Here is a 27334-nt window from a genome sequence, read left to right on the forward strand (position 1 = left end):
AAATGATTTTTTTACCTTACTTATTGTAGTTTATTTCTATTTATTAGTTACAATGCTTCAGATTTTGGGTAATTATAAATCCATGGAATCAACTCTTTTTTTTTTGGCCTTCAAGCAAACCCACCTTGGATTAGTGGGTTACAAAGTGAATTTGTATCATCAAAACGAATGTGTGGTTCAAATAGAAGTTTATTTAATTGGTGGGTGAGGCTTGGTTAACGACATATAAAAATAAAAAGCTAAGTAACTTGTCTTTTGAAATGAGCATGAACTCATATTGCACTTTAAGATGAATTAACATGTTGTTAACCTGGGATCATTAGACAAAAATAAATAAATGATGAAGTTATTGAGACTAAGATTCCCTTTTGAGTGTTAATTAAGTTTGTGCATAAACTAATTGAGAAATGAAGAGAGAAAAAACCTCTAATAAGCCTTTTAATTATAAAAATTTAAAAGCTGAACTTGACGGGACTTATCTAACTAACATGACTCGTGGATTATAGAAATGAAAATTAGATGGATTACCCATAAAGTTTAAAAGCCAAATTATTATTGTATCCATAAACAGCCGAATTATACGAGTGAAATTGGAGGATTTGAAATCATTGCCATTCAAAATAGTTTTAAAAAAATAGAGAAGAAGTTTTCTTGGCACATCGAAGTCATAGAAGTATGTTACAATAATGTCTAATAATAAGAAATTAGAAATCATGAGTGAACAAGGACGTCATTTCAACTACTCCACGTTCGTGCTATGTTTGAGTTTGACCCACCAATCATGCATCACCCACCATGTCTTGGATTAATTAAAAGATGTAACGTATAATAAAATATAAAATAATTGACCAAAGACAATAATGATCCAATAAATAAGTTGTTGTACAGTTAATTAATTAACTACTGAGTTGAATAATTCGTTTGTATGATGTGGATCAGAGTTCTTCGTTTCTTGCTGAAACATTTATTTCCCTTTCTCTTGTTTTCTGTATTGAACTTTTCTTAAACGTACGCCATTCCAACAACAACAACAACCATAATAATAATACTGTAATAAGTTACAGTATAAGACTAGGTACGTAGTTAAGGTTTCATTCACCAACACCTTCTGGTTTCCATAGAGACAAGACATTAGCAGTTACTACCAATGGCTACCAAGGTTTATATTATGTAAGACATTCTAACTCTCTTCTTTTTTGTCCTACTTTGATGGTTAAGTTGTGACCAATACTCCATTTTCATTGGCTTAGATTCTTGATTTTGTTCTTGTTAATCACTTCATAATCCATGAATTCTGGGTCTGCTTTATTTTTTCCATACAGAATTAATGATTGATGGTATGGTTTTACTTTCTTTTTCCACATTGTTGATTTCTTTATCTTGTTTTCCAGTTGTGGAGTTAATCTCTTATAAGCTTCTCTTCCCAGTTCTTTGTCAGAGTATTAGATTTAGTATTTGTTTAGATTGATGAATTGGGAAGGTGTGGTGAGTGAGTCTTCAGTAGTAGTAGCTGCTGTAAGTTCTAGACTTTTCAACAGTTTATGTCTTACTTGTGAAGAATTTTCACCACTGAACCTAAATTCAATCTATGAATCTTTACCTCGTCATCTCCTTACGGTATTTGAAGCAATCAAGGTTTTTGTATTGATGTAGAACAGCTCCCTAATATCTGATGCTGTTTTTGCCGTTCTTGAAATTTTGGGAATTCTGATGTTTCTTACCAGAGCAGTATTGGAAAGTGTTTCTCCTTTGAAAGCTGTTTGAGGGTGGGAAGGAATTAATAGCTTTTCAATCCTTACAATTGCAGCCAAGGAGGAAAAAAACTTTTGCTTAGATCTGTTTTCATTTCTTTGTCCTGTTCTCCTATTTCAGCTTTTGAAAGAAATAAAGACAGGATTTTGGGAGTAGACAGGGAATGTTTAAATTCTTGAACTGTATTTCATATAAATTGATTTAACGTCTCCTTTTTAATCATAACTTCAAAAACAAAAGAACAAAGATTCAGAATCTTGACTCTGAAATTTGGGGAGAAGAGGGGTTTCACAATGGCAATTGGTGAATTCCAGTTTCCATTATCTCAAAAATGACTAAGCTGTAAAGTGCAGTAGTCATTTCTTGAAAGAACTGTTGTCTGGTAGAGAGTTTCTAAACTAACTCCATCAGTTTCTAATAAATTTTTATTATCATAAGACCAATAATAGTGTACCTATCTGTTGTAGAAGTTGTAGTTATTATATAATTTATTTCTCTATCCCTAATCTGATTGAAATTTGCCTTGCATGTTTAGTTATTATTCTACTTATGGACATGTTGAGAAGCTAGCTAGAGAGATAGAAAAAGGGGCTGCTTCTGTGGAGGGAATAGAAGCAAAACTGTGGCAGGTTTGTAAACCTTATTTCATTTTCATTCATCCATAAAGTGCTCACTTATGACACCTCTTTTAACAGCTCATAATGTCATTACGTGATGATATGAAAGAAACTTCTAATTTGGTAACAACCTTTTTCAATCTTGAAACGATTGAGGCCATGTCAGCAGAGTGTTCAAATATTTATGGCAATATCTTTAAAATGATCTGGCCATGTTACACTGTTCATGTAATTCGGAAGAAAGAAGGAATTTCCCTTATTCACTTTCATTCTTTGTATCTAAACATACAGGTACCTGAAACATTGCCTGAAGAAGTACTTCAGAAGTTGGGAGCACCACCAAAGAGTGATGTTCCTGTCATTACTCCCCATGAGCTTCCTGAGGCTGATGGCTTTTTGTTTGGTTTTCCTACAAGATTTGGATCTATGGCTGCTCAATTTAAAGCATTTTTTGATGCAACTGGAGGCCTATGGCGTTCACAATCACTATCAGGAAAGCCTGCAGGCTTCTTCTATAGCACTGCTTCTCAAGGAGGTGGTCAAGAAACTACCCCGTGAGTCACTGAATTCTTCTTTAATTCCCTTGTTTCTGTTTCTGTTTCTGTTTCTATCAGTGCTAATATGCAGCTGAGAAAAGCAATAGAAAAGTTAGTGACAGTTTGCTTTTTGATTGTGCAAACAGGTTGACATCTATTACTCAACTTGTTCACCATGGAATGATTTATGTGCCCATTGGATACACATTTGGCGCTGGCATGTTTGAGTTGGAGAACTTGAAAGGTGGCTCCCCATATGGTGCAGGAACTTATGCTGGGGATGGCTCAAGGCAGCCTAGTGAGTTAGAATTGGCTCAAGCTTTTCATCAGGGAAAGTACTTTGCAGGCATTGCCAAGAAGCTCAAGGGATCTCAATGAGTTTTATCCTCCATACATACTCTGCATCCATTACCGTTTTGTCAAATAAAGAAATATGTTTCAAATACAAGTGTGAGAATAAATCATTACTTCATGTTCAAACGTTGTTATGTTGTTCCATTCAAGGATATTGACGATCTCAAACCTAGAACATTCAGTTGAGGTTGCTTAAATTTTAAGATAGTCTCTGAGTTTCATGGTCTTCAAAGAAAAGAGGAGCTCTACCACTCCGATCCGATGTTCAAGTTAGTAAAAACATAAAATATAATGAGTACAAAGTAAAATATGAGTTAAAAGTACTTCCTGTATTATTGTGTCATTTGAGTTGTTTTCTTTCTCTTATATAGGATAGTGATCTCCCTATTTTCCTTGTATTTAGTAATTTTATTAGCTTAATACAGTGTTTGTTTATTGTACATTTATGCATTATGGTTATATAACTCTTTTTGTCTAGTTTTAATGTTACGTTTATCAAATTGTTCAAATAATAAAGTAAGGTGTATTCATACAAATGGGGCAAATGAAGGTATGATTTTCATATGACAATTTGAATAATAAAATAATTAAATATAAAAAACAATTGCATAAAAGTAAGAGATTTCATATTTGGGATTTACCTTCATTGAATTTCCTAAAATATAATACTTAATTTTTCATCCAATCAAAATCTATTTATTATCAACCCCAAACAAATATTTTAACCTCAGTTTCTTGAATGAAAGAACTTAAGTTTCTTGATTATTATAATCAATTCTTTAAATTAGTACAACCAAAAATATTTGTTTTAAGAAAAGTTTTTCATAGTATCTAATTTTTTCCTATTTAAAAATATAAAAAGTGTGGAATGTTATACTCAGAATTCAATCAGTTTTTTCAATTATAATTGAATGATTTAACCAAAAATAAATAATAAACATTAAATAGAAGATAAATCATAACAATCCTTAATTCAACAATAAAATTCATAATTTAATACTTCTTCAAACTGTATATACATGATTCGCTCTCACAACATAAATATTAGACAAACATGTATATGACCATACATGTTCATGAAACGTATAGTATTTTACCATCATGGTTTTGTCCTTCTTTAGTTTGTAGTTTTTTTTCTCTTTGAACTGTTAAATAAAAACAATTAAGGCCGTGAATTGTATTTTTTTAATAAATGGTGATAAAATTCGATTTAAATACATACTAAAATTTAATGTTCTGTAGTTAATTAATTAACAGCAGTGTGTTGCATGGTGAGTAGATATTTCATTTCAAAATTTAAATATTTTATAAAAATGAAAAGTGAAAGAAAGGATAGAAGCATGGGGAATAGGACAGTGATTAAAGACAGAAAAATATTTGATAAAGGTGCAACAATAATAAGTGACTATAAAAAAAATTGTTAAGTAATAATGCCTCTTAGCCACCATCACCTTATTGGACTATTCAAAAGATGAAACTAATAATAATAATAATAGAAATTGACAAAAGACAATAATTATCAAATAAATTATTGCATGATAACTAAGTTAAAAACGTGGTTACTATGCATTGGACAAGAATTAATGAACATTTTTTTTTTCAGTTCTTTAGTTTTTTCAGAATAAGTTATGAGAGAGGCCAGCATAAGGCTGCTAATAATATTTACTTTTAAAAATTATTTAGTAATTAATACTATTTATATAGCAAACATCCAAAAACAAGGCGGCTTAAACATTATATTTAAATTAATAATAAAAATTTAGTATTAATATAAACGTAGTTTTTATTATTAATTGAAAAGTGTCTTCATAATTAAAGTGTATTTTTTTCCTAGCAAATAAAATTCGAACCCTACTAGAAAAAAAAATATTATTTTTCTAGGATTTCTAATTTTTCTGTTATTTTTTTCGCTTAAAAATCAGTCGTTAATTTCAGTTAAATGTGTTGTTTTCTAATATATTAATTCTCTCCAGAATTAGCTCAGAAAACTCAAAAGAAAATATTCAATAAAATTATTATTATTATTATTATTATAATGAAATATTATTTTTTAATATTGTTATCAATTTCAAGAAGATTTCAGTTGGAATCTCATTTTAAACTTAAAATATAGTGGGTGGTGACACTATAAGAATAGGTACTTGTGAAGGTGTTATCATTCACTAACACATTTTGGTTTCCAAGGATAGCTATACAAATTACAAGCAATGGTTACCAAGGTTTACGTTGTGTAAGAAATTCTCTTTCTTGTCACTTTTATGGTTAAGTCTTCAACAACATTCCATTTTCATTGAATTATAAGCTTTCTTTTCGTTATTAATCACTTTCCCACAACTTAAGTAGAGAGAATGAATCCTTTTTATTCAGATTGTAACAAATAGATTAAAATCGATCAACTAATCTAATTAAGATCTTTTAAGTTATTAAAATTCATCTCTCTCTCTCTCTCTCTCTCTCTCTCTCTCTCTCTCTCTCTCTCTCTCTCTCTATATATATATATATATATATATATATATATATCAGTATTTTAGTATGAATATCCATTCATAAGTTTGTTTGTTTTTTTTTAAATAATTCTTAGCATCATGTTGAAATATTCTATCTCATATTCATGACAGTCTTAATATATCACCTCCAGTATAATTGTGACAAGTGAGAATTCAGAATATTTATTACGGCTATTAAGGCATTATAAATATTTTTCAGTCAAAATTTTGCATCCATTAATCTCTCTTTGAGAATACCAAAATATCATAATACCAAGTGTAATCGTTAATCTGCTGTAATTTGCATGGCATGTTTAGTTACTATTCTACGCATGGACATGTTGAGAAGCTTGCTAAAGAGATAGAAAAAGGAGCTGCTTCCGTGGAAGGAGTAGAAGCAAAACTGTGGCAGGTTTGTAATCCATTTTCATTTTGCATTAAAAATCTGCATCATGTACTCAGAGAACAAAAAACCAATGTATCTATGCTCAGTTGTTAATTCCTCTTTTATCAGTACACACTGTCATCATTTGATAAAATAAGCTGAAACTTTCCAATTTGAAAGAAACCTAGGTGTGTGGATCTTTTCTGATATAAACAAAGAAAGCAAGAGTGCTAAAAACTGTCATCATTTAACTTTGTTGTGTGCTTCTCTTCTAAAACTAGAAGAAATGGGAAAATTTGTTTCTGCACTTATATTGGTGTTTTTATATATAGGTGCCTGAAACACTGTCTGAAGAAGTTCTTAGGAAGATAGGATCCCCACCAAAGAGTGATGTTCCTATTATTAAACCCCGCGAGCTTGTTGAGGCTGATGGGTTTTTGTTTGGTTTTCCCACAACATATGGAGCTATGGCTGCTCAATTTAAAACGTTTTTTGATGCCACTGTGAGCCTATGGCGCACACAGGCACTAACAGGAAAGCCTGCAGGCTTCTTCTTCAGCAGCAGTTCTCAAGGAGGTGGACAAGAAACCACTGCGTGAGTTACTGAATTTTGTATTCTTAAGTATCCCTATATATCAATGTTTATTTGGTATATATTCACTTAGTGAGTGTTTTTTACATGCAGGTTGACATCTATTACTCAGCTTGTTCACCATGGGATGATCTTTGTGCCCGTTGGATACACATTTGGCGATGCCATGTTTGAGATGGAGAACTTGAAAGGTGGTTCCCCATATGGTGCAGGAACTTATGCTGGGGATGATAATTCAAGGCAGCCAAGTGAGTTAGAATTGGCTCAAGCTTTTCATCAAGGAAAGTACTTTGCAGGCATTGCAAAGAAGCTTAAGGGTTCCCTTTGATTTTAATTTATATGTGTTTGTGTGTGTTCAGTGTTGTCCAACAAATAACATGTTATAGTCGCAAGAGAAAGATTAATATTTTTCACTTGTCACCGTGTTTGTTCTCGATATACGAATTTGGTGATTATTATTATATAGTGCTATAGAATCTCTGTTTCACTCATATTTCAATTGTTTAAAGGTCAAACTCATTCAGCATAGTCTTATCTTTTTGGCCATAGTAATACCTCTTAATACATATTATTAATACATATATATTACTGTCAGAAATCCACATTGACTAAAAATTACAAACCTCACCTCAATTTTATGTAATAATTAACAGATTTATTTTTGTATGAACTAGTCCCTTAAAGGTATTATTCCATATCAAAGTCATATGAGTAGAGAGAGAAAAACAAAATTTCAATTTCGAAGATAAAAATAAATCTTATGCGTAAAGGCATTGAACTCTAAGAAATATTATATTAAAGAAAGCAACATTACGAATAAGAAGATCCTGTTGTTTGGCAAGAATATCCTAGCCACACTGATATTTTAATTTCTTAAAAGTGAAGATTGGATTATTCTCTAATGTTTCTTCCGATTTATGCTATAACTTTATTTCCACTAAACATTGATGACTTCAAAGCTTTGAAATGTACTTATGATGTGATGCGTGGAATAAAATAGATATAACGGGAGAAAATTGGTGTTATGATGGTGATACAAAGTATTCCGGTTAGAAATTTTTAAGTATGTTAATCATTTCATTCTCTAATACGTTTCTATTATATTCTCTAGATTGTTATATAAAATTTGGAGAAGTAATATTCAGATAACTAAATTTAAAAAACTAAAATAAAAATATAAAAAAATAAAAAAATAAACTACTTCATCGTCTTATGTACCTTGGGGAAGTTTTGCGCACATTAAACTTTAGGGTGTGTTTGCTCCATGAGGGAGAAGGGAGGAGGAATGAGTATTTTTTGTGTTTGTTTTAAAAGTTTTGAGGGTGGAAGAGTGGATGGGAGAGATGGTGAATGTTTTTTTTTTCATTCTTCACATAATGAAGAGATTTGTGGGAATTTAGGTAGGATTATTGTATTTTACCAAATATCTTTGTGCATGTATTTTATTACAATATACAAAATTAAATATTATATAAATTTATTTATTATTTATAATTTTTAAAATGTTTAATTATAATATTAATAACAACATATAATTATAAATAATAATAAAAAAATTATAATATCAACAATATATATAGTTATATAAAATAATAAATATTATTTTCATGTATTTAATAAATTTATTTCAATTTAACACAAAAATATTTTCTATTATATTTTTAATTTTTTATTTAAAAATACAAATAATTATGGATATTATATATTAAAAAAACATTTAATTAATTTAAACTTACACAAAAAAAAAATCATAATTCATTTTCAAATATTTTTTAATAACAATGATAAATTAATAAATCATCCTCACAAATTCACTCTATCATCCCTCAATCCAAACAACCTCACATATTCTCACACATCCTCTTTAATCCTCACAAATCCCTTCCTCAATCTGAACAGAGCCTAAGGTGTTTCTCCCGGCACCCTGCACTCTATCATTTTCGGAAAAAATCATTTTTTCTTTCTGCAACACATTTTATGAATTCCATATTTATTATTCTGGAAACTAAAAAAAATATGTTATAGAAAGAATATTTTGGAATGATTTTTTGTCTTCTGGATTTTTTATTTCAGACACATTTTTTACTTACGAAACCCTTATTCTAGAAACGACTTTTTCTTACAAAACTCCTATTTTAAAATCATAAAAAATTATCAAAGATAATTACGGTATTTCAAAGAATGTAGGCAGGAAAAAATACCCTAAACTTTATATTGTTGAAGCCCAGTATACTTACTTTCCTGGACCAGAAATTGCAACCACAGTAAGCAGATCATTGCGAGTCAAGCCCAAAAGTAAGTTCAACAGGCCAAATACAAATCCAAGACATATCTTATAGAAGTTTTTTTTGAATAATTTTTTTAATTTATATATAAATTAATTTTAATTTATAAACATTGTATTATGTTTAGAAATGTATCTGGAGAAACTTATCCAATAAATACTTTCTAGTATAGATTTGGCATACGATATTCCTGATTATTGTTGTTGCAAATTGGGATGAATAGTTAATATGTTTAAGTCAGAATCTGTACTTGTGAGTGTTCCGTAAAATCAGTTTGTCCTTTTCAAATGAGAATATATTTGATTTAGGTGAAGCATGGTGTTGTGGTGACAATACTAAACGGTGTGAAAAGAGGTTGTGATCCCAGCTATTTGGCATGCAAAATGAAAGATTGGAAAGTAAAAAAAGAAGGAGAACTTTTTGTGAAGGTGGAATGAACAAGAACTTGCATTAGAAGATTGTTACATAGGGTTTCTTATTGATTAGCCAAAACAAGAAAAGAAAGATGTGTGAGGAGTGATAATAGCAATGATGCTTTGTGTCTTTTTCTTTGCTGCTTTATAAAATTCCTTCATGTATCTTCTTTTATGCTAAGTAACCACATCTTTATAAAGGGAAAACACACACACAGACACCAACATTTTGATATGATCTGGCGATGCTTCAAGTATGGTGCAATATTTGATAAAGTGGTAAAATAAAAATGATAAGCGTGTGGGAAGAGATACTTGGCATTGCATTTTGAATGACTAAAGTGCTACTTTTTCATCATTAGTCACTTCTCATACACCATTCTTCACCTTTAAGCTTATTCTTCTTCTCATTATTTTAATTCTTATTTTGCCCTATCTTTGCTCCACCCTTAAATGCATCATTCATTTTCTTCTCCCTATATGTCAATTCTTTTCGTATTCATGTTCAAGAGGAACCAATTTATGACTCTCTACAAGGTTTAATTGTAGAGTGTTAAAATTAACATATTGTTTATCCACACTACTTTTTTTATTTTTAAATAAGCTTAATTAATTTTTTTTAGTCTTTTTAAATAAGTTTAATTAACTTTTTAGTTCATATATTAAGGATACAAAGTTAATTCACTGTAAGAATTTTTTTAAAAATTTAATATGATCTAATTATTTTTAAAAAACGATTTAATGTAGTTTTTTTTGTTAGATTATTTTTATTAAAATAAATTTAATTAAACGATTTTATTATTGTATGTTAAATTATATATATTGTTACCACTTTCAATAATTTTAAATAAAGTTAAGACCATCCATCGCATTAAATTATTTTAAAAAAATAATTAGAATTATATTGAACTTTTTTAAAAGTTCGAATCAAATTATTTTAAAAAAAAAATTAATACCACATTAAATTTTTTTTAAATTGAATAATGAAATTATTTTTTGATCTTCAACATAAATATAATTAATATAGCAAGAAACGCATATTCTTTACCGCTGAAATAATCAAATATTTCATTACTTTATAAAAAAATATTTTAAAAAATGGATAAAATCTTCTGTAAAAGAATTTGTTTTCATTTTTTTTTCTGTACTCCATTTTTTGAATGTAAGTTCAGCATTTACAGTTTTGTTAAATATTTGAAATAAGGGTTGCTGTCACAGTAATTCTATAGAATTTGAATCAGACTTTTATATAAAAAAAATGCACATGGATAAAAAAAAATAGTTGCTTTGTTTTGCTTTCTTTTTCTCTATTCTTCTACTACTCTCATGTTTCTCTTTATTGTACGATTTTTTGAATGTTTAAATTTAAAATCCTAATTATAAAATAAATTGTTTGTTTAAAATTTAAAATTTTAAAAATTGAGAAAAAAAGAAGATAAAGTAAACATAGCTTAACAACAAGTCAATAATAACATTCATCTCTTTGTAATGCATTTATGATAACTTACACACAAAAATTCATCACTAGTCTTTCAAAATAGGATTGGACAGAACTTAACCCTTAAAATTCTTCGTAAGGAAAAAATTGTCCAAATAAAAATGTTCCATCCTTCACAATTATTTTTTCACTATATGTTATATATTTATTTATTTTTAGTTTACAATAATAGTATTGTGCTCTTTTCTTAATAAAAGTGTTGCATGCAATTGAAGAAGAAACGGTTGTACAGCTAAGTACAAAAAAGAAAAATCTACATTATACAATGATAAAATCTTTCTGTTTTATTGAGAATGAGATTTGTGAGGAACAAAGAGTAAATTTGTAAGAACAAAAAAAATGGATGAAGAGATGTGAAATTATTTAGATATATTTTTATAATCTGAAACCGCCGTTATAAATACATTTTTAATTAAACACTAAACATACAAATAAAGAAGAAACTCGTTGCCCCGAGAATATAGTGCTAAAATTTGCAAACTTATATTTAATATGCCAATTATGAAAGCAATATTTTTATTTTAATTGAAAAACAACGCAGAAAACATTTAACAAACTGTACCTAAAATTTATTTAAAATACTTAAATATTAGACACACAAGAAATAATGCAACTACAATTTTATAGAAAAATAGGATTGAAAGCCGGTTTAATAAATAAAATTAGATTTATGATTGTGAGAAAAAAAATTGAGAATATGATATATCCTAGCTTGTAATCTGAATATTTCTAAAGACATAAGCATTGTGATTGGGAAGATAAGAATTTATAGGATGGAGCATAATGATTGAATGGCAAAGACAATGATTTGACCGTGCTTCAAAAGCCTTATGCCGCGTGCCCTCGCGCATAACTTATTTATAATTTATAATTAACCACACTAGCCCCTTTAATCAAATAAAAAGACTAATTAATTAACCCAAAATATTGAATTTTGTTGTCTTCAAGATTCAATATATGTAGATACATATAGATACATCGATCAGCAGGAACAAAAGGCGTTTTAACTGGGTAGCCCCATCTGCTAAATTCAGGCATATAACAGTGACTCTAAGAACAGCAGCAACAAAAACTCTGTAATCTAACATGTCAAATGCCCCTGAATTTAGCACTTGTTCCTGCCACTCATCGATGCTAATAATTAAAACACTATTGCTATAGCTAATCTATTATTCTCTTCCACCACCACTCTCTAATCATTTACTAGCGTACATCACTTTGCTTTACGTGTCCTCTTTGAATCAACACTCACATTCCCTTTTTTCTCTTTTCTTCTCTTCTTCACCTTTAATTCTTTCTTTACCTTCTTCTTCTTCTTTCCTTTACTTTATAGTTTTTATATGCTCACCGCTTCTCCACTGCTCTCTACCTTCCAATCACTGCACCTCCGAATGTTGGCGTCCAGAAATCAACACTGCTCTCGTTAGCCACCGGGAACGTGCTTGAAATCGGCACCAAACACAGCCCTCGGCTTCTCAGATCTTCTTTTCGCCCTTCTGACTCCTTCAGATTATCACAATCCTTCAAACACAACAATATACAAATATTTCAAAATCCACAACAAATCTTTACATATTGAGTGCATGGACCATTACGCAGTGTACATAACATAAGATCTTGAATATAACTTAAACGGTTGAGAATTTTGATACATTCATGATCTTAATCTATTTCTATGTAACATATTCACAAATTTAATTTGTATAAGAGAATTGCTAATATTTGTTTATAGGTATTGTATTAGTGCCAATAGTAGTGTTGAACCATCTAATAATGCATTAGATAAACCAGAATAGAATTAGCAAACGCTTCATGTTTCAACACATCATTCACTATGGTGATTTTGACTGCAGTGAATCTATATGTGCCGAGTGCATGTGTGTGCCGCTAGAAACATGAGATAAAATAAAAGTATTATCGTGTACCTGCTGGTGTTGAATGGGAGCTCCATTTTTAATATATGGAGTGCTTAACACCTGAAATTAAGAATGAAAATTATATTTAAACACTTATAAAAAGCCTTGTGGCTTAACTTTCTTTCTGAAGAACTTGTATATTATATATGTATGACCCAAGAAAATATATGTTTATATATATATATATGTGTATAATTAGGGTTTTCTTTAAAACAAAGTAAGAACAGTGGAAACGTACACTAACTTGGTCATGAAGGAACTTGATGTACTCGATGGCTTCGTGAAGAACGGATGCTGTGTCCGTCTATTAAATTCAACAAGAACATAATATCCGGTGAGTTTTTACCGTTCAGAGTCTTAAAAGGTAAAGGTTTAAATTCTACCATATCATTGTCAAAGCTGCTGTGAAGAGGAAAAAAGGTGAAACTAAGAACATACAAAAATTTACCTTTCCAAAAGGTGAAACCAATTGCTGAAGAGCAGTGATGCGGTCCCCTAGCTTTTCCTTCCTAACCTGTTCATATATACATATCAGCTTCATCAATTCTAAAGACTTATTATTAAGAAGGTTAAGCAGTTAGAATAAAATGAAGAAAAAGCAAACTTTGATACTAAATGAAAAATAAACACATGATACTACAGTACCTTAAAAGTTGGTAATGGAGATGGAGTCTCAATTCTTTGCCTCTTGAATGCAGGCTCAGAAGAATTTTTCTTCGCGGATGATGCTGCGTCTGGAGATTCTTCTCTCTTGAGCTGCAGTTGAGCAGATTATCACTGTTAACCCACACAAAAATAAAAAACCTAGCTGGCTAGCCAGCAGTGGATTTATTTATAAACTTGGAAACCATTAATTAATTAATTACCTTGTTTAATAGAGTATTGGGAGTGTTGGATTTGTCTTCAAATTTTGGCGTTTGATACTGCGGCTGTGATGAAGCAAAAACACCTGCTCTTATGTCATGAAGTGCTTCGGCTGAACCATTCCAGAAAGAAGTGGTGTCGGAAAAGTGCAATCCACTAAGCTGCTGTTTTGGCGTTGAGGGCTTGAGAAGAGAAGAGATTTTGGACCAAGTTGGTGACAGTTCATTGGAACATGTCCCATAGTTTGCGGTAGATGAAGAATAGGACATGGTGGGGTTGGTGAAAAGTGAGTTCTGTGGCTGTGGTTGAGCCTCAGGCTCATATAAGCTTTGTATCAAGGTTGAAGGGTAACCATAGGAGGCTGAAACAACTGGAAAACCATCAGATAATGATCCGGTACTTGTAACAACAGAACTCAGACTTTGCTGATCCAATGAAAATTCTTGGTTCATTGACTTGAAAGCATCAACGGTGGAATCTTGGCCAGCAGCAGATGAGAAATTCTTTGGACTCCAATCCTTTTGGATTTGTGAATCATGGGAAGAACCACCACCCATGCCTGTTTCTTCTTGAAGCACAGAATGAAAATCGCTCCCTCTGCAGAGAAAGAAATTCACAGAAGATAAGGATATGCTTGATAAGATGAAGTTCCTTTTTCAAAAGAAACAAGGAGAAAAAGCTAAAGAAAAACAACTTTTGCTTGCTTTGGACCGTACTAATAACAACATATATTTGTTTTGGTAGATACCCTATTGTGAAAACTTACAATAAAGATTGATTCCAATTGGATGAAGTTGAAGATGACATGCCAAAACCCATCATTTGTAAGGTGGAATCGATGAGGATGCTACCAGTTCCACTAGCTGAGTCCCTCTGCTGGGGCTTCTCAACATCAAGAAAACTCAGAGAATTATCAGAAGAAATGAAGTTATTAATGTCCTCAGTGCTTTGCCAGGTGCTGTAGTTTCCTGCATCAGCTGCTGCCACGGAACAAGTTGATGACATGAGAGGGAACACACTTCTTGTTGGATTAATATTCCACCAACTTTCACCACAAATAGCAGCTTGAAACTCCTCAGCCATGGCTAGACTTGATGCTATGTGTGTGTTTTATCTGGTGAATCTATGTGTCCTTCTGAATTTGCAGATTTGTTTGTATCTTTGAGCTCTTCTAACACAGTCACACACTTAGAAAGCTTATATGAAAGGTTAGGGAGAGCTTGCGACAATTTATATATGGAACGGTTGAAAGGGTACGGCTAGGGAGATTAGCGGAACGCGGTTGACATTAGAAGAGATGATTTGACAAATGAAAAAAAGAGAAATACAGAATTTTGAATCCAATTCTAATTCTCTTTTTCAAATATAATTAATTGCCGTTTGTTTATTTGTCTTGGATTTGTTTTCTCTCTGTCTTACTTTTTCTTAAAAAAATGTGCAATAGTAGTATCTGATGAAGAATGATAATTAATACATCACTGGTGGACATTTGTGTTCCTTATGTGTAAAGTTTCCAGAGTATGATGGTATTCACTATTATCTTCACAGTTGTTGGATCTGTATGCTTTGGATGAATAACATCAAATGCTTCAAATTATCATAAATTCAATAAATATTACAATACTCTCGTACAAATATTAGTATTTGATATGTGTATAAACACATAATTTAAAATATACGTGTTGGACCTGATATAGTTGTTGATGTGATACACGATTATAATAATTAAAAAAGATGTGCTCGGTGATAAAGTTGAGGACCATTTATTGGTCCAAATGTTTATGATTGAAGACATTGTAGTAGCACTAGCTAGCAGGGTGAATAAGATAAACCCAGTAGGTGAGAAAATTCAGTAATATTTGAATTTTAAAACGAACATTGGGTGGACATGACGCTGTAAGAAGGCGCGTGTGCATCACGCGGGTTAGTGAAACTAAAACACAAGTATCTAACTAATACTTGACCAAACACAAGCAGATTCTGTGAACAGTGGCAGATATTAGCTGAGGAATGAATACATATTTGGCTTAAGGTAGTTAATACATATTAGTTTAGTTACTTTCAACTGCTGCACAATACTTGTGTTTCATGTCAAATACTTTTTAATTCAACAAAATGGATAATCCCACTTAATTAACTAATCTTTGTCCTTCAGCTTTTGTTCTATGTCTTTCAGATTAGATTGTCATACATAATTTCATCGTCTTCACTCAACTCTATAATTTTCGTCACACCTTAGCCTATATTTTATTTACATCATTTTTTCGATTAGGTAATTACCAAATCATACAATATCCCTACTTTTAATGTAACATCATCATTATGTGACCAAAACAACTATATTTAATTTTTAAGACTTAAATATATTATTCATTCTTATAAAGTTAACCAGTTTCGGTTTTACTTTTTAAACACGTCTTTGGTTTTCATTTCTCAAAACATTGAAATTTTGTTTTTTTTTTATTCTTTATTGTTATATCACATTCATTAATTACTTTTATACTTAGTAAAAGATTAAATCGCCATTTTGATGACTCAAAAAAAACATTTAAATTCCTAAAATTATAAATTATCTTATTTATCTTAAATAAACTTGTGAACAAAAAATGGTATTGCGATTGCAGCACACAGTGCGATTTATTACCACTTTGCTTTATAACTTTGTCAGCTAGGCTGTAATCTTCTCCTGGAAACAATTTCTTCAAGATTTTATATATTGTTAAATAATTTGTATAGATTTCATAACTAACTCGTATAGTTTTAATTTAATATAATATAGTTATACATCACTTAGAAGTTATTTTACAACGCATTTATATTAATAACATTTTTATAATATTTCTTTACAACGCATTTATATTAATAACATTTTTATAATATTTCTTTACAACGCATTTATATTAATAACATTTTTATAATATTTCTTTTATTAAAAAAATATTACTAAATATTTTCATTAATATTTCAATTATGTTACTTTTTATAAAAAATATATTATTAAAAAAAATTAATTATATTTTTTACTTTTTATTTAAAAAATGTTACTAAAGTATTTTAGTAATATTTAAAAAAAATGAAAATATATAACATAAATAAATATTCCGATTTAACCTAAGTGGTTTTAATCGAGTGTAATATTGATTTAATTAAATATTATTTTTAAATTTACTTAAATCGAACATGATGTTTTTTATCTCTAAAAATTACTTGAAAAGGAATCACAAATCATTAAAACATATGAATACCATAACTTATCTATGAAAATTATATTGGATAAGAAAAAAAGTGATAATTATTTTAATCAACACAAATTAAAACAAACAAAAATTTCTGAAAAAAAAAATCTCATATAATTTGATGCAATGATGTACTACCTCTTAGTCGTTATATATGGGCCCTAAATAATAAACAAAATCTACACGAACAGATAACATATATATGCAATAATATAACTTATTTGTTAAGCACACTAATTAATTATATCTGACCAACTGATAATTAGGATTTGCTATCATTTAAGTGGTTAGGAATAAAAGCAAAAATATTTTTACTTTGTAGTGAAAATGGAGTAAACGATTTGTATTTCGACTTCTATATTTAATTATTTGTATAACGCAAATGAACATGACTTCTAAAATATGCATATTACTATAATAACCCTTCTCCAAAATAGATATATTTTGATATGTTATTTATGAGCGACAATGTATTGACTACAAATACCAATTAACTAGTGGAAATTAAAGTCAGTTTTGAGCAATTCTTAGCAGCTATCATTATACGATAAAATTGTCAACATAAAATAATATATATTTGGGAAGAAGAATGAAAAGAAAGTTAAAAAAAGTCCAAGTTGATAATTTGGGCAGAAACAGAAATTAGGTCAGATCCATAGAAAGTTTCTGTGTCCTTTGAAATTGAGAGGAAATTGACTTATAGGAAAGTTCTTAGAGTTTTGAAATAAACGAAGTTTACTTTGACAACCTAATGTTGTTGTTTAAGATGGTTCATAGCCTCCACCCTTCAGTGGAAATATTAAACTTTAGAATTTTAATTTGTGAGTTGTAGAATTTTTTGGTTTACGTACTAATCATGCAACATGTATTCGTGAATCATGGACCACTGCCTAATATTCAGAAGCTTCAAAGGTTCAAACATTTGGCAAATCGTCTCATATTTGGACTCTTAATTTCTTTCAAATTTAATTCTTATGCCATATTAGGTTTTACTATATACAAAACACCCATTATGTATTTTATTTAGAGATGAACAATTATCTTTATATGATAAATTTGTAATTATTTTTACAACAAATACAAATAAGACCATAAGAGAGATAAATACAAACTAAAATAAGATTATCAATTTTAAATTAAAACACATTGTAGAAAAAAAAATAGAAAACAAGTATGTTATATGAATAATAAGTTTTGGTGTATATTTAACAATCACGTATCAGATTGTCAACATTTATGATGGTAATATTTAGATATGTGTTGAATTTATATAGACAATTTTTTCTCATTTTGATTGGTGTTTAAATATTTAGAACATATATTACCATTTTTAAATGTTAATTATATTATTAATTTTCAAAATATTAAAAGCGACATTTAAATAATAAATAAGTAAAATTTTTGTATTAAACATGATATCAATATTGTTAACTGTGAATTTTGAAAAAGATCTTATTAATTATGCCGTAAAAGTAACTTTTTATTATTTACTAAATTATATGCTTTCAAATTGTGTGATGCCAAAAATCAGGTTCTGAAAACAAATTATGTGTCAAGTCTTTGGTGTAGCTTTATTGTTGTAAAAGTTACATCATAGTTTCTTTGTCTCTAGGGAGTTAAAGTTAGAAACATGTTAGTCTTATAAACAATATACATGTAAAATAATAAAGGTTAGAAAAAAAAAATATATAAGAAATTAGCGAAAATATTTATTAATAAATTTGAGTGGACAAAATATTCTTTAAATGGCGAAAGTTGACGTCATGCTTATGACCTGGTTGTCATTTAAGGCGGCAAGAGTCAACAGAGGACACACCAAGCATGCGCGCGTGCAATAGGCACGTGGGGCCTCTTTGTACCACCATCAGTCAAACCCTAAAAGCTTTGACCCTTAAGTCTTCACACTAACTTCTTTCTCTTACATTCTATTTATTTTATTACCATTTTTTCTCAAACAAAGTATTATATAATATGCAAAAGGAAAGTTAACTGTTTAAAATATAATAACACACGTCGTTTTGTTGTAGTGAATTAGGATCACTTAACCAGGTGACACAACTACTTCAGTTTTATTTCAATATTTTTTTTATAATTATTAATCGATATTTAGACAATTAAAAATAAACATTTTCTCTCATCCATCATGTCACTCTAACAATAATCTTTTATCTATTGATTTATTAATCAATGTCTAAGGACATTAGTTAACGAAACTTACTCTTAATGTATTTTTTTTAAAGAAAGTATTAAAATAATTTAAGCAATATTAACTTCTTGAAATCATCTAATTTTATCTTATAGATAATTTATGCATAATATTTTATTAAAAAACTCACGTTCTACTATATTTTTTAATCAAGAGCACAATTTTGAATCTAATTGGGTCGTATTCAAATGAGAATTTTTATTATTATCGTTTATTACTATTATATCTATAATTAAAAGAAAATATGAATTCGAGAGGAGAGAGGAAAAAAAACGCGCATGAGATAAAATGATAATAAAAAAAGCGTGACAAAAAAAAGAGTAAAATAAATTATAATAAAAAAGTGTTAAAAAAACATATAAAAAAATACATAACTAAAGTAGATTAACATAATTAGCTATCACCTTTTAGTTTTGTTCAGTCATTTAATTTAATCAAAATTGAGAAGTTTATACCAATAACTAATATGAAAGTTTTAGATATACTAAAAAAAATTTGTTTATATTAACCAATAATATACTAACAGGAATTATACTCTAAACAACTGAAAACCTGATAGGTTGAGAATGGTATTCAACAATAGTTTGATTTTTTACTGAAATTAAATATATCCTAATTTAAAGATTAGGAGATAAGATCTAATTAAACACTATAAACATGATTAAGAGATCATTGGACATATTAATCTTAATATAAAAAAAAAATCAACAAAAAATTATAAATACGAAGAGACCCTATAATAAAAAAGTAATTGAAAGAGAGAACCGAAAGAGTAAAGACCTAGAAGAATGAAAAGATTTAATAAAAATTGTAAGAAGACGAATTGATATTTAAACTAATACATCTGATTTAACTCTTTCCATTCTTCATATTTAAATTTTAAAATATCCCTTCACATTCCTCATAATTGTTCTGGTTTTCTTTTCCTGTGATCCACATTTTCATAAAAATGGTTTTTGTATTTTTAAAATTTCTTTTATAACTAGTTTTGGGACTTTGAAAACATATAGAAACAAATGTGGAAGGACATATATAACATATTTTAATCAAGCAAATTCTATTCATAAAAGGATATAAATATCTTTCTTTCCGACGTAGCCTCTTCCTAATTTTATGTAAATTGGTGTTCCAAAATTTTAATTTTCTACGATTTTCTCCAATTACTATCCCAAATATGTGAAAGGTACATATATTATTGTAAAATTCAAAATGACAGTAAATACATTTAGTTTGTTATCATTAACCCTAACTCCTCCCAATTTACTGTTAAAGAAATTGACTTTGTGGTTGGATGCAACTACAAAGAAGATGTTTTGAATATTATCCTTAAATATGAATAACATTATTCCTTGTAAAAACTTAATTTCTTCCTTTAACAAAAACATACTCATAAACTAGCAAAAATATGTTAACATTGTATTAGATTGTCGTATATATCGAAGATATCATAATTTAGTGTTTTTCTATTTTATTCCTATCTTTTTCTGGCATCTACACCACATAGATGTTGAAGAATATTTTTGGTTGTAGGAAAAAATGTAGAAAAAGGTGACATCACATAATTTAGATTAAATTGCATCCACAGTTTGGTCTACAGACGTATTGACCCCGTTACCAACAAATGTAACAAGGGACTATTGTTTAGGTCCAAACCCTTTTTTGGACTTTCTTTCTTGTCTTCTTTTCTTCTTAAAATGTTCCCTCTTTGCAGAGGACAAATTAACCATCCTGGACCCATTATTCTTCACCCTTTACAACTCCCTTTAAAACACATTTTATTAACCATTTTTAACCCACATCATATCATTTATTAAAAGTAAAAAAATCACAATAATACTTTTTTTTTTACCTTTGATGATAGATATATTTATTTTTTCTATTATTAATATTTTTTTCTGATTAAAAGAATTATTATAGACACTACAATCATGTGAGAAGCATTTCATTAATGACAGATATGTTTTAAACGAGTACTTTTTGTGTATTCTATTGTTGACGCCATGCTTATGTAATATTGACGTCGGCAATTTCACAAAAGTCGTATAAAATTCAATTTATCCCAAAATGTTAACAGCAAGATATATTAGTCTCAAAGTAAATATTTTACAATCATATTATTTCATTTTTTATTATTAAATATATTTATTAACTTTTATATTTAATTACTTTATAATTCGAGTTTCCAAATTTGCACATTATCTTCGCTCTATTATAAGTTGCTACGTGGCACCGAGTTAAAAAATCATTTAACAAGGATTTGTCGACCCTGGGTTATTTTTCCTCCAACCAGGCCAATGCTGATTGATAACTATAATTTTGGATTATAAACAATCACAAGTGAATAATGAATATTAAAAGTTAATTATTGGTCACATGACCACCACAAAAACTACCTATATTTTCTTTTAATTTTAATCACTCGAATAAGATCTCATTATTTGTTGAATTTTTCTTAGGTCTAGTGTACACAAAGGCGTAATTTCGATGAAAGTTTTAAATGTGGAAGCATGTATATATATTGTAATTGTAAAAATGCTTAGAAGTAGAATATTTCTATATTGCAGAAACACATTTTTGTTCTTTATGTTTTTCTTTCAACAAAAATAAATAAAATAAAATAAAACACTTTAAAGAATGTTTCAATCCACACTTCAAAAATTGTTCTAATTCTTATATAGATAGTAATCAATATCAACATGTACATCACTTAACCTACAACATTCTACAACCTCTACCGAACATCAAATCAATCCTCATTTAAAAAGGAATGGTAAACCACATCATAAAAAATCATCAAAATCTTTATAATCAATTTTTAGTAAAAAAAATACATACAAAATAATAGACCCTAATACAACCATACAAACACATTTTCGTTCTTTTTATGTATTGACATTCAAATCGCCAATGAAAACTAAAAAAACAGTATGTAATAGAGTTGAAAAGCGATTGATCAGTGAATATGAAATAGGTATTTAAGTACACGTGCCACAATTATGATTTCCTTCATCTTCTGTGATATTATCGACCAAAATTGCCTGAATCGTGTTCGCAGTTTTATTATCCAGCTAGTGTAATGATAGATAAAGCGAAAAGAGAAGATTTGTGGCCACTAGTTTAGAGGTACGCGAAAAGAAACTTTATTGTAAGTAGAATTGGTATGTATGTGGCTGTGTTTTGTTGGGAGCTATTTTTCCCCAAAAACACATGTTTGATTTGTAGAGTAACGATGGTGGGTGTGGGTGTGGTGTTGTTGGTGAGTCAACCCTAACACGGCTAAAGTTTTTTGTTCTTACTATAGCCGCCCACTACTTATAATTACAGACCTATCCTACGTTGTTGCTCTTCCTAGTTCATCATTCTAGATGTAAGGGCAATATTTCTATGTCAATACATTTCCACCAATACCCAATACTTTTAAAAGAGCTCTGCGTTTTCGACACGTTTCTTTACATGTGTTTTTTTTTTCTCAATAATCTATATCAAGGATGCATATGCTTTATTTACCAACTTCTATTGCTGACATTCAAAATTATATCCCTAAGATGTAAAACGTAAAGCGTTAGGTTAGGTGAAGAAGGATTTCAAATAATTAAATTTCTTCATTCACAAAATATATACATCTACCCACAACACTTTTCTTATTCAATGTATGTGTTGCCCGAGACAATAAATTACATGTTTCTTTTTTTTTAATCACCAAATATGTTATATAATCACATAATTTGAATCATTAATCCATTCTCTTGTATATGGTTCTTTTCATTGATTTTTTTCAAAGGTGGATTCATTTGACTTATCATTTCGTAGGAATAAATTCATTTTTTTTATAAAAGAGACTAAAATCAATGTATATGATTTACAATCACAACACACGTATCATATGGATACATAAACAAAAAGAATGGAGGCTGTTTTTGAATTGTAGGCATGTTTATATTGTTTTATATATACGTTGAGAAGTGGCTTCCATAATAAGTGAAAATGATTATACGTATAATGAGTTCCCAAAATGGAAAAAAAAAACAGATTTTACATAAGTAATTGATGGAATAATAACAAGATTAATTATTATAAACGGATTGATTAGAAGGATAGGGTGGTTGGAATAATGAAATGGGAGAATACGTTTTGGTTGTGGTGAAGAAAAGCTGTAAAATATGATTTAGATTATGATAATTTAGGGTTTGTTTCCACTGGCAACAATCCCTATCAGAATTGACTTAGTTAATATGAAAAGTGTGTCATGTGTTCACATTTGACACGGCTACATTGCATTCCAAAGAGTGTGAAGTCTTCTTTTAATCATTGATTTATGGACGAAACAAAATCTCACAACATTAATCTTCTTCTTTGGTGGGGTTGACATAGATTATTGACCCTTGCTAGCATTCCCAATGTCAACATTTCGCCCCACACTTTCATATTATATACATATTTCTTGTATAAGTTTTAAAATTCATTTTAATTATAATCGTAATTTACAATAAAAAATATTTTCGAATACCTCTTATTTATATGTTTAGTTATTTTTATTATAAAAAAGTATGTTATTTGATTGATTTAAATATACTTTTAATCTCTCGGTTTCACAATTTTTTGCATTCCTTAAAAAAAAATATGTAGAAATTATTCTTCGACAAAAAACATAAGTTTAAAAAAGCTTGTGAAAAATAATCCTTAAAAAAAGAGTATTGATATCTTTCTGTCTATTTCTTAGTATTTTTGCTAAACTTATGGACAAATATATACACCATATTATATATAATTGTTTATATAAAATAAGACTTGTACAATTGCATGTATTAGTTTCTTACTCTTTTTTTTTATAAAATATATATGATATTTTATAGTCAATTGTTTGTCAATATTAGGATGTAATAAAACTTTATAAAAGTAAATGAAAAATAATTTGGCATGTTTAACAAGTATGTTTCCGTTTTACAATAAATTTTTAAAAGTTAAACAAAATAATAATTTCAAATTATAAATTAAAAATATATTTAAGTATTTTCTATTTTCTTACATTTAAGTATACATTATCAATTTTTTTATAAAAAAAATTAAATAAATTGAATCAGATATTTTAGAAATACTGCAACCCTTATACCTTATATATATGGTAGACCATTAGAAAGATAAACCACCTACATATATTCTAAACCCACCCAAAACTAATTACTTTCTAAAAAGTAATTAACATTCATAACCTACCACAGTAAACTGTTTATCTTTATTTATTTAAATTAACTATACTTACTTTTATGCATTTTAAAAAATTTATATGTCGTCGTACTAATTTCTTCAAATTTAATTTTTATTCGTTCTGTCATCTAAAATCTTCTATTCTCATTTAAGTTTAACTAAAACCGGTTTACCATTTTTTTTATCAATAGAAACTTGTAACTTTTTATGAGTTCGTAACCTTTCACAAAATTTTGTAATTGACTGTAACATATAACTTTTAATTGGTTTAATAGCAAAAACTATTGGTTTAGAAAGTTACGAGACTTATATACTAAATAAAATAAAATAAAGTACATAAATAGTATTGTGTATACACAATTACCGAAATAAAAGTCCTTGAAGTGAATAGTGTATCTCATTTTATTTTTCCTTTTACGATGAGTTCAATTTTGAGATGATTATTACATCGAGTGTGAGTTGTGTTTTTGTTTTTGATTTATAGAATTCACTTTGAACTTTTGAGAGTGGGTCAATTATAGCCTAATGGGTAAAAGGACTTTGAAAAAGGGAGAGTGGTAAAATGAAGTTGAGTAATGTGTTGAATATAATCTACGCATTCTCCTTTATCACTTTCCCATTATTGCTCAACACACAACCACACCACCAACTTTTATCCTTTCTGTGCTAATTAATAATTCCACTCTTCCCATCTCTATAAACAAATTATTTTCTTTTAATATTACGGATTTTTATTTAATTTTTTGGGTACATATTTTTTTTAATATAATTCTCAAAATTAATCATCACATATAAATTATTAAATAGAAACTAATTTTATAAACTAAAATAATTAGTTATTATATTAATTAAATTAAAAATTATTTTATAAAAAAATTATTGATATTTAAAGTAGTTTTTATTATTAATAATAAAAAGTTATAAAATAATTTATAAATTAGTATTTAGCCATTAACTACTAATATTTTATCTAGTAACTACTTATACTTTAAATTAGTTTTATTAATTTTTTAATACTAATTTAATCTAAAATATTAATAACTAAAATGTTATTAGTTAATTTAGATACCAATTCAAAAATAATATTATAATTTTTTATTAATAATAAAAATCATTTTAAATATTAATATTTTTTAATCTTTAAAATAGTATCTAATTTAATTAATATAATAATTAATTATTTTTAATTTTTAAATTTAGTTGTTATTTAATGTTTTTTTTTAATTGTTAAGATATTTATTATATGTAGTTTTTTAAATTAAGCCTTTTTTTCATCAATTTTTTTTTTTTAATTCTTACCGGTTTTAAATGGTTCATGTATTGTTAATCACGTTAGGATTTTATAAACTAATAATGATTTTAGGATAATTGTATGATTTCTAAAGTGGATAACAACCAACAAAGTATGGGAGAATTTTCAACTTGAGTCAAAATGGTTTTTTTATATGATTTTCTTAATTATTTCTAAAATATAATTTTTAATTTGAGTCATCTGATTCTATTCAGAGTTCTACTTCAATTTGGATACTTATACACACAATTTAGATAGTTCAAATCAACTAAAGAGTCAAATATCATAATAAAATCATACACAAATCAATAGTAATACAATTTTTTCTTTCCATCCAATTAATTTTCAATAGACTTAGTAAATACACTAAACATGAATATTGACATCAAACATCCAACCATTTTGTATCACATGTCAGTTCAAAATACATATATTTCACTCAAATATTCAATTCCTACAAAAATTCTAGCAAAATTATAAAGTCACTTTCAAAATGAGATCTTATAACCTAAGTATTATAAAAACTTTAAATTAACTTCTCTGACTCGATTGAACGATTGAGTATCAGAAATGAACTCTAACTATAAAAAAAATGAAAAGAAAACCTAACTCATACCACAAAATCATGATCAATGATTTGAACACGTTACTAAAACACGTCACAAACACCACATGCAAAATATGATTCTAAATAGAAAATCTCAAAACTAAGTCAAAGAAAAAAGGAGGAGGATTTAAATTACACTAATAAAAATCTGATTAAACAATTTTACTCTATTAATTGGTAGAAGTTCAAAGATAGTTTATGATCATTGATATTATGAATAATAAAAAACAGAATTTTAGAAAGAAACACAGGAGATAAAAATAAAGTATTTTTATAAAAAAATAGTTACTTTAAAAAAAAAAAAATTTATAATTATATATATTGTTCACTTTAATAATAAAATATATTTAATTATCATTTTAATTATAACATTTATACTTTAAAACTATTTTCTAAATCTTTACATATATAATTATATACTTTTAAAATTAAATTTATTATTATTAAAATTAGAAGGATAGAAGTCATTATACCTCTTGCTTTTGAAGAAAATTAAAAATAGTGATGATTTAAAAATTGCAGTGTATAGTTCATATTATGCAATTATTTTTAACATATAAATAGTTTATATTTATCTTATTTAATTTTTATAATTTAAAATATAATAGTAAAATAAGAATATCAAATAGCTTATATTTTAATTCAATAAAAGTAATCTTCTAATCTTACGTATACATATTCAGGTGTAATAAATAAAAGATCAAAATTACATTATTCTTTTATAAAATATATTTGTATACCAATACAGTTTTTTTACGATGTTTGAACTGTGGTAGATATAATTTATACATCTCAAATATAGATTTGATAAAGGTGTACAACTATTTTATAGAAAATTTCCAATTTTGATTACTTATATTATATTGTAGTAATATAAGTTTTATTTAATAGTATAGAAAAGTCAAAAAGAAAAATCTTGAATTGCCAAATAATTTGTTAACAAAAAAGTCAATATTTCATTTCAATTGTCGTCTTCTATCAAGTATCCATCTGTCTTTGAAATTCCCATGGAAGAGACTTGAGAAGTCGGTTATCTGAATTTTCTGAATATTTTGTTAGATCTCAATCGTTTTCCTCACGCAATATATACG

General features: G+C 28.0%; 3 protein-coding genes across 4 annotated transcripts; 2 read left to right on the top strand and 1 right to left on the bottom strand.

Moving 5' to 3' along the window:
• The first annotated feature begins 879 nt into the window (after window positions 1–879).
• On the top strand, window positions 880–3696 carry LOC137832687 (NAD(P)H dehydrogenase (quinone) FQR1-like). Its single transcript, XM_068640989.1, has 4 exons — window positions 880–1170; window positions 2288–2381; window positions 2661–2923; window positions 3052–3696. Exons 1-4 carry the CDS (start codon window positions 1148–1150, stop codon window positions 3281–3283), a joined length of 612 nt encoding a protein of 203 aa, XP_068497090.1. The 5' UTR covers window positions 880–1147; the 3' UTR covers window positions 3284–3696.
• A 1704-nt stretch (window positions 3697–5400) lies between these two features.
• On the top strand, window positions 5401–7213 carry LOC137832685 (probable NAD(P)H dehydrogenase (quinone) FQR1-like 1). The gene is made up of 4 exons (XM_068640988.1): window positions 5401–5489; window positions 6064–6157; window positions 6463–6725; window positions 6816–7213. Exons 1-4 carry the CDS (start codon window positions 5467–5469, stop codon window positions 7048–7050), a joined length of 615 nt encoding a protein of 204 aa, XP_068497089.1. The 5' UTR covers window positions 5401–5466; the 3' UTR covers window positions 7051–7213.
• A 4593-nt stretch (window positions 7214–11806) lies between these two features.
• LOC137832688 (transcription factor bHLH112-like) lies at window positions 11807–15140 on the bottom strand. Of its 2 annotated transcripts, none has more exons than XM_068640990.1 (7): window positions 14465–15140; window positions 13701–14295; window positions 13480–13590; window positions 13283–13348; window positions 13073–13138; window positions 12844–12894; window positions 11807–12439 (listed from the first exon to the last, which is right to left on the bottom strand). In XM_068640990.1, exons 1-7 carry the CDS (start codon window positions 14779–14781, stop codon window positions 12284–12286), a joined length of 1362 nt encoding a protein of 453 aa, XP_068497091.1. In that variant the 5' UTR covers window positions 14782–15140; the 3' UTR covers window positions 11807–12283. The 2 variants fall into 2 exon arrangements, with proteins under 2 accessions (XP_068497091.1, XP_068497092.1); XM_068640991.1 differs by having other exon boundaries at window positions 13079–13138; window positions 14465–15059.
• Between the last annotated feature and the right edge of the window lie 12194 nt (window positions 15141–27334).

This window comes from Phaseolus vulgaris, chromosome 6 (genome assembly GCF_000499845.2).
Source record: "Phaseolus vulgaris cultivar G19833 chromosome 6, P. vulgaris v2.0, whole genome shotgun sequence".
NCBI classification, from domain to species: domain Eukaryota; kingdom Viridiplantae; phylum Streptophyta; class Magnoliopsida; order Fabales; family Fabaceae; genus Phaseolus; species Phaseolus vulgaris.

Coding starts and splice junctions, on each gene's coding strand:
- LOC137832687 (XM_068640989.1), top strand. CDS start 1,148: ATGGCTACCAAGGTTTATATTAT. Junction 1,171..2,287: donor GCTACCAAGGTTTATATTAT/GTAAGACATTCT, acceptor TTGCATGTTTAG/TTATTATTCTACTTATGGAC. Junction 2,924..3,051: donor GGTGGTCAAGAAACTACCCC/GTGAGTCACTGA, acceptor TTGTGCAAACAG/GTTGACATCTATTACTCAAC.
- LOC137832685 (XM_068640988.1), top strand. CDS start 5,467: ATGGTTACCAAGGTTTACGTTGT. Junction 6,158..6,462: donor TAGAAGCAAAACTGTGGCAG/GTTTGTAATCCA, acceptor TTTTATATATAG/GTGCCTGAAACACTGTCTGA. Junction 6,726..6,815: donor GGTGGACAAGAAACCACTGC/GTGAGTTACTGA, acceptor TTTTACATGCAG/GTTGACATCTATTACTCAGC.
- LOC137832688 (XM_068640990.1), bottom strand. CDS start 14,781: ATGGCTGAGGAGTTTCAAGCTGCTATTTGTGGTGAAAGTTGGTGGAAT. Junction 13,591..13,700: donor CCAATACTCTATTAAACAAG/GTAATTAATTAA, acceptor GCTCAACTGCAG/CTCAAGAGAGAAGAATCTCC. Junction 13,139..13,282: donor TGGTTTCACCTTTTGGAAAG/GTAAATTTTTGT, acceptor TGAATTTAATAG/ACGGACACAGCATCCGTTCT.